At 35.1% G+C, this 14,467-nt stretch overlaps 1 protein-coding gene across 1 annotated transcript; it reads left to right on the top strand.

Moving 5' to 3' along the window:
- The first annotated feature begins 2,528 nt into the window (after positions 1 to 2,528).
- LOC108347195 (uncharacterized) lies at positions 2,529 to 4,408 on the top strand. The gene has a single exon (XM_017586356.2). The coding sequence runs from the start codon at positions 2,779 to 2,781 to the stop codon at positions 4,153 to 4,155; it is 1,377 nt and encodes a 458-aa protein (XP_017441845.1). The 5' UTR covers positions 2,529 to 2,778; the 3' UTR covers positions 4,156 to 4,408.
- The last annotated feature ends 10,059 nt before the right edge of the window (positions 4,409 to 14,467 follow it).

Here is a 14,467-nt window from a genome sequence, read left to right on the forward strand (position 1 = left end):
CAACCCGTTTACCTACCAACCCGTGGTGGGTCGAGCCGGGTTCACATTTTTCTGGCTCGCTAATAAATGAGTCGGGTTGGGTTGGCTCACTAAGTGACCAACCCGTAGTGGGTCGGACCGGGTGACCCGTTTTGACAGCTCTAGATGGCACAATTGTCACCTAGTCAAAACGATCAAAATCATGTGATCGTCGGTCAAAACTGGAACTCTGATAATTGCAGTGATAGACAACAACAGTAGACTATGGTGCCTTCGACAACAGTAGACGACAACGTCACTAACAATGGTAGAAGGCATCGCCGCCTATAGCGGAGGCGGTAGTGGTAGAAGCAACAAAAATGTTTTCCTCAAAAGAACCTGGCTCTAGATACCATTTTGAATATAGTGACAAACTATGTATGAAATTAATCTCCCTTGTGTTGAATATAATAGAAAAAATATTGGCTAAGCCCAAAATAAAAATAAAGAATAATAACAAATTAACTAAATGTAAAAGATAAAAATATGATAAAGATAATATATGTAATAGATATGACACTTGTTTACCACAATAACCTAGTATTCTTGGTAGTATATTTCGAGTTGCAAATTGCATGCGAACAAGGTTTTGGCGTCGTTCCCAGGGATTTGAATCAAGAAAATCTTTGTTTAAACAATATTGATCATTGTATAAATTTGTATTTAAGTGTAGATAAGCTAACTCATTTACTTGTTTTCATTTTTATTGTTTTATATGTTATTGTTTCATTGAATTTTACACTCATTTCTACATATATAATTGTGCTTCGATGCTGCTCACCACTATTTAAGTTGTTGTGTATGCAAAGGAGAAAAGAAAAACAAGTTTTATTTTTTGATCTAGAGGTAGAACACACTCATAAAGCATAATAACAAGAATAGAAAGCAAAAGAAAACCCTGAACTACCTGAAAAACACTAGAAGGGGAACTAAATAGTGTTAATGGAAAATCTTTTCTACAACCTTCCTGATATATCACTTTCATCGAGTAGAAGATTTTTCTAGTTGTTAAACGCTCATCCTTGCAAATGATTTTAAAAAAAGAACATCCACTCTTTTTTAATGAACAATCGTTTAGTATGTTCACATCCTATTCAAGATATCCACTCTAGTGTTTGTAAGAAATTCTTTTTTAATGAACAATCGTTTAGTATGTGATACTCTTGTATTTAAAACTAAAATGAAACTTCAAGTTTTATGAGAGAAGCGTTGAGACATAAGTAAACAATAAATGCACATATATTTTTATACTGGTTTACTCCAACTAAAATAATGGATGCATATAGTAGGTTATCTGCATATAATAGAGTAGATTGTGCATGCAACATATAATGACACTTAATGCTTGTTTAGAACAACAAAGTGCTTTTTCAATTTTCTACCATTGAGGTAGCGTTTATCAATAAGGTTTTTTCTAAGTGTTGAGATGAAACTTCATTGTTGGATGAAATAAAGATTTTAGCTTATGGTATCATCTATGTTGATGTAAATGTTTTTTGGAATATTGTCTTTTAGGGCTTGAGTGTTTAACATGTTTCGTTCTTTCTTAATCTCTTTTAGGATGTTTAGCATCTATGTTTCGTTTACAAATAGTTTCATCTATGGTATCATCTATGTTTCGTTTACAAATAGTGTACGTGTTTAACATAACTCTCTTTTGACGCTTTGAGTTGTGGGTCGTTTAGCAGTGCATTTGGAAGGTTTTATCTTACTTGTTTTGTACGTGTTTTTCTAAGATTTTTCTATGTTGATGGATGATTTGGAATCTTCTTTCTAGCGTTGGTGTTTCTATCTATCTAATTCTTTGGGCTTGGTATTTTCATATTCTTATCTCGTTTATTGTTATTTGATTAAACTTCAAAACATGAGAACATATGGACATTTTGACGATTTTGTAACCAAATCTTCTCATTTTTTGTTTCGGTTCTGAACTGATGTCAAAAACCCAACTATTTTTATGTCATCTGAATATATTTCGATTTGAAAACTACTACACCAATTATTTACAATAACTATTGTCGTTTCTTTCGCTCCATGAGTGGGAACTCATTTGCTAATAAAAATCAACTTCAATTTCACCTATAGGTAAACTTTTTTCTAATTCTTTTTTCATTACATAATCAATATTTTTTTTTATATTATAACAACATTTCCTCATTCAACTTTCAATTCAAGTATTTCTACAACCAACTAGGTCTCTTATGTTACGTAACGATAGATTCATAAATCACTCAACGCGTATACACTTCACTATCTGCAATGTGTACATAAATAATCTTATGATTTAGCCACATTAATTAAAAAAAAAAATTATAACCCCTTTTCCATTTCCACCTCCCTTAACCCCACGAATTAAACACAGGAGAAAAAAATAAATGAAATATATGTCTGCCGTACGACCGAAGAATTGACTTGGGAACAAATTAAAAACTGTAATATAATATTATATATGGCATCTGGCTGTAGAAACCGTAATCAAAGCATCAGTCACATCCAAAAACATCTTTAATTAGCTAGTTTTATTAATTAATGAACTAATTAATTATGTATTGCATCCTAAGTTCCCATTGTCGAAACGCGTCCTCCTATGGAATATTCAAAACATCAGATCCTTCGAACGTGCTTCCGCCACACCCTATATATAAATTTTGTTCCAAAGTTCTCGACTTGGAAAAAAATCCAAAGACGCACCGAATTAGTCAATAGTCATACACGTAAACACCAACACAGAAAACCTAAGCAAGTAAAGTGGTGGTGCTCATGGTCATTGCCACCATGACATGGCGTAACAAGGCGGTGCCGGAGGAAAAAGCCCTCGGAATCAACGCCTTCGACGCCGGAAAAACCATGTGCCGCCTCATCTCCCTCTACCATTCCCTCTCTGACCAAGAAATCGCCAAGCTCCACCACAAGGTGATCAAATCCAAAGGCATAACCTACTTGAATTCCCAGCATGAATGCTTCCTCCTCAACCTCGCCTCCGCGGAACGCCTGGAGGAACTCGACACGGCGGCCGACGCCGTCTCGCGGCTGGGCCGGAAATGCTCCGACAGCAGCCTTGGACGCTTCGACCTTGTTTACGCCGACCTAAAGCTCGGTCTTATCGATCTCCGGAAGTTAGGTTACGGTTGCCGCAACAGTCTTAAGATGATCTCCAAAATGGAGAAACTTGTCTCTTCGACCAGGAGTCTTTATACAGCCATGGAATCCATGGCGAAACTGGAGATTTCAGAGAAGAAGAGGCAAAGGTTGAAGACTAATGATTATAACAACTTTACGAAAAAAAACTTGGAATACTTGGACGAGGAGATAGAATGTTGTAGAAAACAAGTGCAGCATTACAAGGAAGTTTCGTTGTGGAACCAAACATTGGACAAAACCGTTGGAATGATGGCTAAGGTAGTTTGCATTGTATACGCTAGAATTTGTTCTGTTTTTGGAGGGTACATTGCCAATTGCAGCTGCTATAATATAAATGGTTATGGAGACAGTGAAATCGGTAGTTGCTGCTGCCTTTTGGAACATCGTGAGTTGTACAAGAAGAACTATTGTCTATACGAGGAATCACTTCCCAAGGGAGTCACAAGGTCGGGTCCAATCCCAAAGGGTAGTAGCAACAAAACCGGTACGATTCGTTTCTTGAACCGTGGATTTGATAGCCCAGGGAATAACGGAGTTAACAATAGGGTTTTGAGGCTGGCGCCGCCGTCCACGGTGGGCGGAGCGGGGCTTGCGACGAGGTACGCTGAGGTGGTTTTGCTTGCGGAGCAGTGCCTCCACGCGCCAGCAACGATGGGGGCGAGCGCGCGGGAGGCGTTTTACGGGATGTTGCCGGAGAGGCTGAGGCGGAAGGTGGCAGCGAAACTGAAGGGGCGGTGGCGGAAGGGGGAGGAGGGGGAAGCTCTGGCGGAGGGGTGGCGGTACGCGGTGGAGAAGCTGCTGGAGTGGCTGTCGCCGGTGGCGCACGACACGGTGCGGTGGCAGGAGGAGAGGAGCGTGGAGACGGCAAGGTTTGAGGCGGGGACGACGGCGCTGCTGCTGCAGACGCTGCATTACTCGGACTTGGAGAAGGCGGAAGCCGCCATTGTGGAGGTGTTGGTGGGTTTGAGTTGCATATGTAGGTGTGAGAGAACATGAAATAATAACACAAGAGAAACTATTACCACAAACCCTAAAACTTTTACATGATTCAATATCACTTAATATCCAACTAGTCTTGAATTAAGAAGAATGGTTTTATATTATGGTTATAATATTAGTAGGAAATTGAGATATGGTCAAGGAAGAAGTTTGAAATTTTATAGTAAGGGGATGAACATATGTATTGGGTATGCTTTTTTGTAGTACATTTGATTAATTTGATTCTTTAATTTTTTTCTCTTATGTATAATTGCTAGTTAGTGTTGATAAATATGTACTTCTACTGAGTTAGAAGATATTTTAGCATAACTCCAATTGGAGCAGAGTTGGTTGGTTCTCAGGTGCAATAATGATTGAGCAAATTTAGCAAAGTGGGTTTGGCAAAATAATCATAATTAATGATAAAGTTGTGATCTATAATGGTGAAGGTGTTGGATTGGATGATGGTGAAGTTGTAGACAGGGAATTTGAGAGGAATGGAGTGGTTTGTTGGATAGTGTCAGAACAGAGATGAATGGGTGATGGAACTTGAAACCAAATTACGCAGGGGAAACCAGTTGCCATACCTGGGCCCATTCAAGTTTTTAATGATTTTGTACCCTTAAAAGATTTAAGAAAATTTTAAATAGGATTATCTATACAAGTAAATTTTTTATTATTTTATTAAGTGTTTTTTAGGTGTGGAAGAGAATGAAGTGTTTATCTAGAAGTTTTTAATTTAAAATAGAAATGGTCTTTTGTTGTATTAAATATATATAAAGTTAAAAATATTAACGTATCATCAATCAACAATTAAATGTGTTTAAATATTTAAATTTTAATATATATATATATATATATATATATATATTACGTTGAGTTGAACTATGGGTCAAATAACTACTTAACCAAATTATTAGAACGTTCACAGATCGAGTTAAGGTGATAAGTCAAATGTTATTAAGCCTAGGTTTAAGGGATGATTGTCTTAGTATTTGGCCAACAACTTTAAGTAATACTAAACTTTAAGATACTCACGTGATATTTTAACAATATATAAAGAGGTTTATATTTTTTTATCACTTTTATGTTTTAAAGATATATGATTTCTAACTTAAATGCTTCTAAATAGAAAGACAAGTACAAGACTAAGTTACCCAGGATTTTAGGCATAAAGTATTGTTAAATTTGAATTAGATAGCTACCTCTTTGTTTATTCTCGAGTTTAAAGCCCTAGCTCTTGACCAGAATAAATTGGTAGAATTCAGTAAAATTAGATCCTATAGCTCCACTCATCATTCAAGCAACAACAATACGAGGAGTACTCGAAACACCACACAACTAGGCAAAGAGGGAAATGTAACATCCAATCCTGGACATTCACTAGTAAAAAAAAAAAAAAGGAGATATTACTGCGTTCATTATGCTTCAATTCACCAGAAACCGAAGCATAATATGATGCGATGGTACTTTTAAAATTTTTGCGATAGTATAGGCCTCAGTTGTTTTAGAATCGAAGCAATATAGGGTATACGGCCTCAGTTTTCTGCAGAACCGAGGCCATAAACTCCTGTAAAATGTTGATAATCCAGTAACTGTCTGATGAAAATCTTTATGCAGGGTTTTTGGCCTCAGTTCCTTGCAGAACCGAGGCCATAACCCTTTGATAAAACATTGGCTGTTGAAATGGCGAGATATTTTGTAGAGATATTCACTAGTACAAAATGTGCTTTTAAACTCGCACAATAGATCTCGGTTTACACCAAACCGCTGTCTATTCAGACACGGTGGCAGTTTTGTAATTAACGAGACCTTATAGGCCTCGGTTCAGACTTGACCGGTGCCAAAAAGGGTTACCACTTCGGTTGTAAAAGCAATCGGTGCCTAATGAGTGGTTTTTGACACGGTTTATGACGCGGTTAAGAGAAACCCGAGGTAAAAGGAGTATACTGCACCGGTTGATAAAAAGAACCGAGGCGTATAAGCCTCTACTACCTCAGGCCCAAAACGACCGAGGCATATAAGCCTCTTATTTCTCCCCAGACATTTTCCCCAAATACGAAGACCTAGCCCCTTCACCCCTCGCGCTCGCCTCCCTCGCTCTCGCCTCCCTCCCCTCAGTCTCGCCTCCCTCGCTCTGGCCTCCCTCCCCTCGGTCTCGCCTCCCTCGGTCTCGGTCTCGCCTCCCTCGGTCTCGGTCTCGGTCTCGGTCTCGGTCTCGCCTTCCTCGCTCTCGCCTCCCTCCCCTCGCTCTCGCCTCCCTCCCCTCGCTCTAGCCTCCTTCGCTGTCGCCTCCCGTCGCTGTCGCCTCCCCTCTCTCGGTCTCGCTCCGTCGCTCTCTCGGTCTCGCTCTCTCCTGCGAGTGCGTCGCCTCTGGAGGGAAGAGCATGCGGTGGTGGTGCGTCAATGGTGGCGGCGGTGATAGTGGTGGTGGTGGTGGTGGTGCTAATCTGAGATTAGGGTCAGATTGGGGTCAGATTAGGGTTTTGCGAATCTGCAAAAGGTAAATGTGTTAATTTGCTTGTGTTAATTTGCCCGAGGCACCAAAATTAAATTCCTGTATTAATTTGCCATCATTTTCTAAGCAGGCTAATGCGCTCAGATATGCAAAAGGGGTGAGGGTTGTGGAGAAAAATGAAGAACTCCATGGTTTTGCTGAATCCAGTTCTCTGTTTTTTATTTGTCTGTCTCCTTGATCAAATTCTCTGATTTGTGTAATTTGCAACTGTAAATTCTCTGATTTGTGTAATTTGCAACTGTAAATTCTTCTCTGATTTGTGTAATTTGCAACTGGAAATTCCCTGGGCAAGTTTGTGTGTAATTTGTTAATGAAAATTAACTAGATTATTTGTGTGCATGTTCTCTGGACAAGTTTGTGTGTAATTTGTTTGAGCATAACGTTTGAGCATAATATAGGAAAATTATAACGAAAAAAAAAGACCCTACTGCCTCGGTTCAGCCTCCAACCGAGGCAGTAGAGGGAGAAGTACAATCTCGGTCCTGTTAACCGAGGCATAAAGTGTATCACCTTTTACATCGGCTGAATATGCCTCGGTTCATAAACCGGTGCCTATTAGTGAAAATAACCGGTGCCATTTCTTTTATTTGTACTAGTGATTAATTCTATGTAGGGGATTTGACCTCGGTTTCCTTCATAACCGATGCCATAGGTCCCTACTAAACTCTGACATTCCCACATCTACAGTTTGATCATAAAGCTAGTAGTCAGATGGTTAGAAATTTGGCCTCGGTAGACTTTAGAACCGATGCCATAGGCCCCTGCCAAACTCTCACATTCCCACATATGAAATCTTACAATAAAGTTGGCAGTTAGAGGGTCAGCGATTTGGCCTCGGTTCTAAAAGGCTTGGCCTCGATTTTATGATAACCGAAGTAATATAGTTATTATGATTCGGTTTGAATTGTTTTTTACGACTTTAGGCCTCGGTTCTCCATACAACTGAGGTCATAACCACCCATTAGCCCTTTTCTTGCATTTTTCACCGTTCAAAGTTGGTTTATCTTGTTGTCGTGGCCATCGTCAATGTTTAGGAATTATTATCACCGATCAAAATCGTTCAAAACCTCTTTTTGGTTTGGTTTTTGTGATTCTCCTCCTTAGAGGTAAATTTTCGATGTTTTTTTTTTTGCGTTTTGATGTTTGTTTTTGTTTCTAAAATTAATATTTTGTTTGTATATTTGTCTAGGTTATAATTTTGCTAAGTTGAATTTTCTACCGTTTTGATCGCGAGTTGTCCATTTTTATTGGCTTTTCACATTATCATGTTCTTATATTAATGTTTAGGTTTAATAATTTTTGAGGTCCCTAATTTTGTTGAGAAGTCTCAAATAGGTTCTCAGTTATTATTTTTGCTCAATTGGGTCCCTATTTTTGAAAAATTAAAGCAACTAGGTCTTTGTCGTTAGTTACTTACTAACATCGTTAAAAGAGGTGTCACGTGTCAATTCGTGGTTGTTTTGAATTTTTAAAAAATAAAATAAAAATGCCATGTTTGAAATTGATATTGTGCCACGTGGCAATGACAATATGACATGACACTGATAATGTCACTGACAATGCCACGTGACATGACACTGACAGTGACATAACATGGTGGTGTGAATTTCCAAATGATTTAGCTCATTGAACAAATTATTAATGTGAAATTTCACTTTTTTTTAAATAAAAAATTGGAGAAAGTTTTCGTAAAAACGGTAATTAAAGGTAGTTTCTTCTTTCATGATTTTCCATGGAAACTTTCAATACAAAAATTCACACGAGCATGTTATGTCACTCTTTTTTTAAAACCTTATAGGTATATTTAAATAACATAATTAACATTTATATGATTAAGTAAATATAAATATAATTAAACTTAATCTTGTTAAAAATATTTAATAAAATTATCAATTTTAATAAAAATATTTGTTAAGATTTATATACAATTTAAATTTTGTTTGAATTTCAGGAGGGACAAAATTGTTTAATTTTTAAAATTAAGACTAATTTCAGACAACATAAAAATACAGGGATCAAATTGAGGCACAATAAAAATATAGGGACCAAATTGAGACTAATGCAATGACACGTAGCCTGATAATGACGCGTGGCACTCTCCGTGCCATGTCACACTGTCATTGCCACGTGGCACAATATTAATTTGACACATGACATTTTTTTTTAATTTTATTTAAAAAAAATTAAAAATAAGTAAAAAATAAAAATAAAAATAATTCAAAAATAATTAAAAAATTCAAAAAAACCACAAATTGACACGTGTCACCTCCTTTAACAGTGTTAGTACGGAACTAACGGCGAGGTCTAAATTGATTCAATTTTTCACAATAAGCGACCTAATCGAGACCATTTACAATACGAGGACCTATTTGAAACGATCCTGCAGAAATAGAGATGTCTGAAATGATTAAACCTAAATTTTAACAATTATTTTTATTAAAATATTGATATTTTTATTAAATATTTCTGACAAGATTATGTTTGTTTATATTTTTATTTAATTAATTATATAAATGTTAATTATGTTCTTTAATATACCTATAAGAGTTAAAAAAAACAATGAAATTATTTGTTCAATAAGCTAAATCATTTTCATGGAAGATCATGAAAGAAGAAACTACCTTTAATTACCGTTTTCACAAAAACTTTCTTTAATTTTTTTATTTAAAAAAAGTGAAAATTCACATCAATAATTTGTTCAATGAGCTAAATCATTTGGAAAAATTCACACCAGCATGTTATGTCACTCTTTTTTCAAAACTTATAAGTATATTTAAAGAACATAATTAACATTTATATAATTAGTTAAATAAAAATATAAACAAACTTTTGTTAAAAATATTTAATAAGAATATCAATTTTAATAAAAATATTTGTTAAGATTTATATACAAATTAAATTTTGTTTGAATTTGGAGAGAGACAAAATTGTTTAAATAAAAATAGAGGGACTAAATAGAGGGACAGAATTAAAAGTAGGACTAAATTGAGATAAAATAAAAATAGAGGGACCAAATTGAGACAAAATAAAAATACAAGAACCAAATTGAGACTAATGCAATAATATGTGGCCTTACAATGACATGTTGGACGATATTAATTTGACACGTGATATTTTTTTAATTTTTTTTTAAAAAGTTAAAAATAAATAAAAAATAATTAAAAAATTCAAAAAAACCACGAACTGACACGTGACATCTCTTTTAACAATGTTAGTACGGAACTAATGACAAGGACCTAATTGCTTTAATTTTTCGAAAATAGGGACACAATTGAGAAAAAAAATAATTGAGATCCTATTTGAGACTTCTCAGCAAAATTAGGGACCTCGAAAATGATTAAACCTAATGTTTAAAGTTTACTTTTTAATAGGATCATATAATTTTGTATGATTGAATATGTGATTTGATAATCATATAATATGTGTATAATTTTTTATGATTGAATAACTTTGTATGATTGTATAATTTTGTTTTATTGTATGCTTTTAAAGTTTAATTTTTTTATTTTGCAATGTTATTTTAATTTTTTTTATGTTGAATATGTGATTTTTCAATGCTTATTAATTGTATAATTGTATGATTGAATTGAATTAACCTTAATTTGTCGTTAAATGATCAATACAAATATTTTTGTATTTTAATTTTGTAGAATATTTAAGAATATTTATGTATGGATCAAAATTGGATTAACTTACCATGAATTAGTGCTGAGTACGAGAGAGGGGTAGATGAATTTATACAATTTGCACAACATAAAGAGGGTAGAAGTGATGATGAAGTGAAGTTTAGATGTTCGTGTGTCAACTGTTTGAATGGGAGAAAGTTGAACACAACTTGAATTAAGAAAAATCTTATATGTGATGGTTTCCTACAATGTCATACAACATGGATATGATACGCCGAAGAAATATACTTTCCAATTGTCTCCCAAACTGAAATGTTATTGATTCCTCCATGAAATATCGACCGGAAGAAGACAAATTACAGGACATGATCCGCGATGTTGACGCATAAAATTTTGCCCAAGCTCATGTGTATGGCACGATGTCGACTGATGCGGAAACACCTTTGTATATAGGGTTGTCAGCAGTGTTAAGGCTCATGAATTTGAAGGTGACCAATGGATGGACTGATAAGAGTTTCACAGAATTGTTGACGTTGTTGAATGAAATGTTGCCAAAACACTACCCACTCGTAATTATGATGCAAAGAAAATTATTTGTCTGATGGGTATGGAGTATAAAAGGATATATACTTGTTCCAATAATTGTATTTTATATAGGAAAGAGTTTGAATTTTTGAAAAAGTGTCAAAAATGTGGGTTATCACGATACAAGTTAAAAAACAACAAGGAAGATAATGGTCAGATAGAAAAAAATGGATCTGATACGAAAGTAGTTTGACACCTTCCAATTGTGGCCAGACTTGAGCATTTGTTTGCGAATCCAAAAGATACTAAAAACCTTATATGGCATGTAGATGAGAGAAAAATTGATGGGGTCTTCGTCATCCAGCTGATTCAAAGCAATGGAAAAATATTGATCAACAATTTCCCCAATTTGGTCAAGAATGTAGAAATCTTAGGCTTGGTTTAACCCATGATGGAATGAACCTATTTGGTAATTTTAGTACCAATCACAATTGTTGGTCAGTTATATTGATAATTTACAACTTATCTCCTGCATTGTGCATTATGAGGAAGTACATGATGTTGTGTATGATGATATCTGGTCCAAAGTAATTTGGCAATGACATAGATGTTTACCTAAGCGCACTAGTTGAAGACTAAAGTTGTTGTGGGTTGATGGAGTTGAAATATTTGATGTCTTCGCTTCTAAAACTTTTGTGATGCATGCAATGTTATTTTTCACCATTAATGACTTCCCAACTTATGGTAATTTGTTAGGATACAGTGTCAAGGGTCATAAAGCATGTCCTATATGTGAAGAAAACACTGAAGCTCATCAATTAAAACACGGAAGGAAGATGATGTATCTACGTTATCAATGATTTTTAAAATGTAATCATCCATATCGAAGGTTAAAAAAAGCATTGAATGGATATCAAGAGAGAGACGAAGCACCAAATCCACTTATTGGCCTTCAAATTCTTGATAAATTTAATAAAATATATCATGTATTTGGGAAAACTTCCAAGAAGTCGTCTGTAACGACCCCTTGGAAGAAGAAATCAATATTATTTGATCTTCCCATGTAGAGAAGAATATGTGTGATAGCTTGATTGGTACACTACTCAACATTCAAGGAAAGATAAAAGATGAAGTGAATGCTCGTTTGGATTTGGTTGACATGAAAATCCGAGAAGAGTTGGCACCCAGTGAGATTGGTAAACATATTTATTTTCCCCCTACTTGTTACACAATGTACAGACAAGAGAAGATAAGTTTTTTCCTTTGTTTAAAGAGTATCATGGTACCACAAGGATACTCTTCAAATATGAAGAGTTTAGTGTCGATGCAAGACTTAAAGCTTGTTGGCATGAAGTCTCACGATTGTCACGTCTTAATGCAACAATTGTTACCGGTGGCTATTCGTGGAATTTTCACCAAAAACGTTAGGCAGACCATAACTCGATTGTGTTCATTTTTCTCGTTAATTTGTAGTAAAGTCATCGATCCTACAAAGTTAGATAAACTTCAAGGCGAGATTGTTATCATCTTGTGTCAGCTACAAATGTTTTTCCCTCCATCTTTTTTTGACATCATGGTACATTTACTTGTTCATTTGGTTAGAGAAATAAAGTTGTGTAGACCAATATACATAAGATGGATGTATCCTATGGAGCGTTATATGAAGATTTTGAAAGGGTACGTTAAAAATCCATATCGTCCCGAAGGTTCAAATATTGAAAGGTATATTGCTGAAGAAAGTATCGAGTTTTGTTCAGATTACACGACTTCAACAAATCCAATAGGAGTTCCTCGCACAACATGGTTGAATAAATGTTCTATAAGTAAAAGCATCCGAAGTGTGAATCTGGTGACGAAAGATCGCGAAGAATTTTTGCAAGCACATTTTTATATATTGATCAAGACAAATGAGGTGATCCCTTTTTTGCAAGCACAAAAAGCCATTGTGAAGGATAAATATACAAGACAATCATAGAAATGATAGTTGATGGAGCATAACAAAACATTCATGTCTTGGTTCAAATCTGAAGTTGACAAAGAGCAACATTCTTCTCAGACTTTGTTGTGGCTTGCAAATGGTTTAAAGTTTGATGTCGTATGTTGTACAGGTTATGAAATCAATAATTTCACATTCTATACGAAGACTTTGGGTGATTAAAGCACAATACAAAATAATGGTGTCAGTCTGGAAGCTAAGTCGCTCCAATTTTCCACATCAAACGATAAGAATCCTGTACTTGGATAAATGAGATATTATGGTATAATAGAAGAGATCTGGGAGGTTGATTACACTATGTTTTCTGTTCCATTGTTCAAATGTAAATGGTTTGACAATAAAAGTGGTGTGGAAATAGATGAATCAGGTATGACACTAGTTGATTTTCGAAAGGTGGCTTATCGAGACGAACTGTTTGTCATGGTACATCAAGCATCTTAGGTTTATTATGGCAACGATCCTGTGTCTAATCATTGGTATGTCGCTCTTCAAGGAAAAAAACAAATTCAAGTTAACAAAGACAATCTGATTAATATTCATATTGCTGACAACCATTCATTTAAAACAACGACAAATTTGGATGACCACCCTCTAGTTGATGATGTACATGCAATTCGATAGGATCATAATGTTGAAATATACATATGACCAATCCATATCTTTATGTATGAATTTCATATTTGTGTATAAGTTTTTTATTAATATTACATAAGTCTTTTATTAATATTTCATATGACCCCTATTACTTGTTTTGTTAAATTATATGATATTATATAAGTCTTTAATTAATATTTCATGTTTTTATTTATTTTGACAAATATATGACTAACCACCAACGTTCATTAAGGGATGAAGCTCCCTCATCCAGACTTACAAGAGGAGCCACTAGGTTGAGACAACTGATGGTCAGAAGAAATAATGGTGAAAAGGCACCTATGGATGTTAATGTGATCACTAGTGTGGCATCTGGCCCAAATGTAGATGTCTTTAGATCATACTTTGGAGTATTGGCGTGTGATAAAATTCCTATTCTTACTCCATCTTTTGACCATGTGTCCGAGGTTGATGAGAACATTATATGAATGATTTATTGATAAGTTAATAAATGTCATTTGATTTACACTTTCTTTATATTGATAATTTTGTATTCATACAACTTTATTCTCTTTATTATAGATGACATTTGACATTCCAAATGTCGCAACACTTAGAGATAAGTGCTTATCATCTATTTCTGAAAAATTTTAGGGTTTTAAGACTAAATTGACCTCGAGATATATATTTGGAGCAAAAAAAGAGTCTCTATGTGCAAAATATAAGACCATTGATGAAGACACTTAGCGTCTCTTTGTAAAGAGTCGGACATTAGAGGCATGATATGTTAGTATAGTTGTTATTATTCAATTTCTTAGAAACAAATTTATATCATATGAATTAATTCATTATGTGACAGGAAACAAGAACAAAAGAACAAGGAATAAGTGCTAAAAATAAAAATCCCACTTATTATCTTGTAGTGGGTATAGGAAGCTTCAAGAGAAACTCCTCAAGCAAAAGACAGAAGGTAGAGCCCACTTCCTAAGGGTGGTAGTCCTCAGCCTCCTTCACCTCCTTCTCGACATAAGTGAAACTTAGCTCGCCTAAGATCATTAGGCTCCTACACTT

This window comes from Vigna angularis, chromosome 9, assembly GCF_016808095.1.
Source record: "Vigna angularis cultivar LongXiaoDou No.4 chromosome 9, ASM1680809v1, whole genome shotgun sequence".
NCBI lineage: Eukaryota > Viridiplantae > Streptophyta > Magnoliopsida > Fabales > Fabaceae > Vigna > Vigna angularis.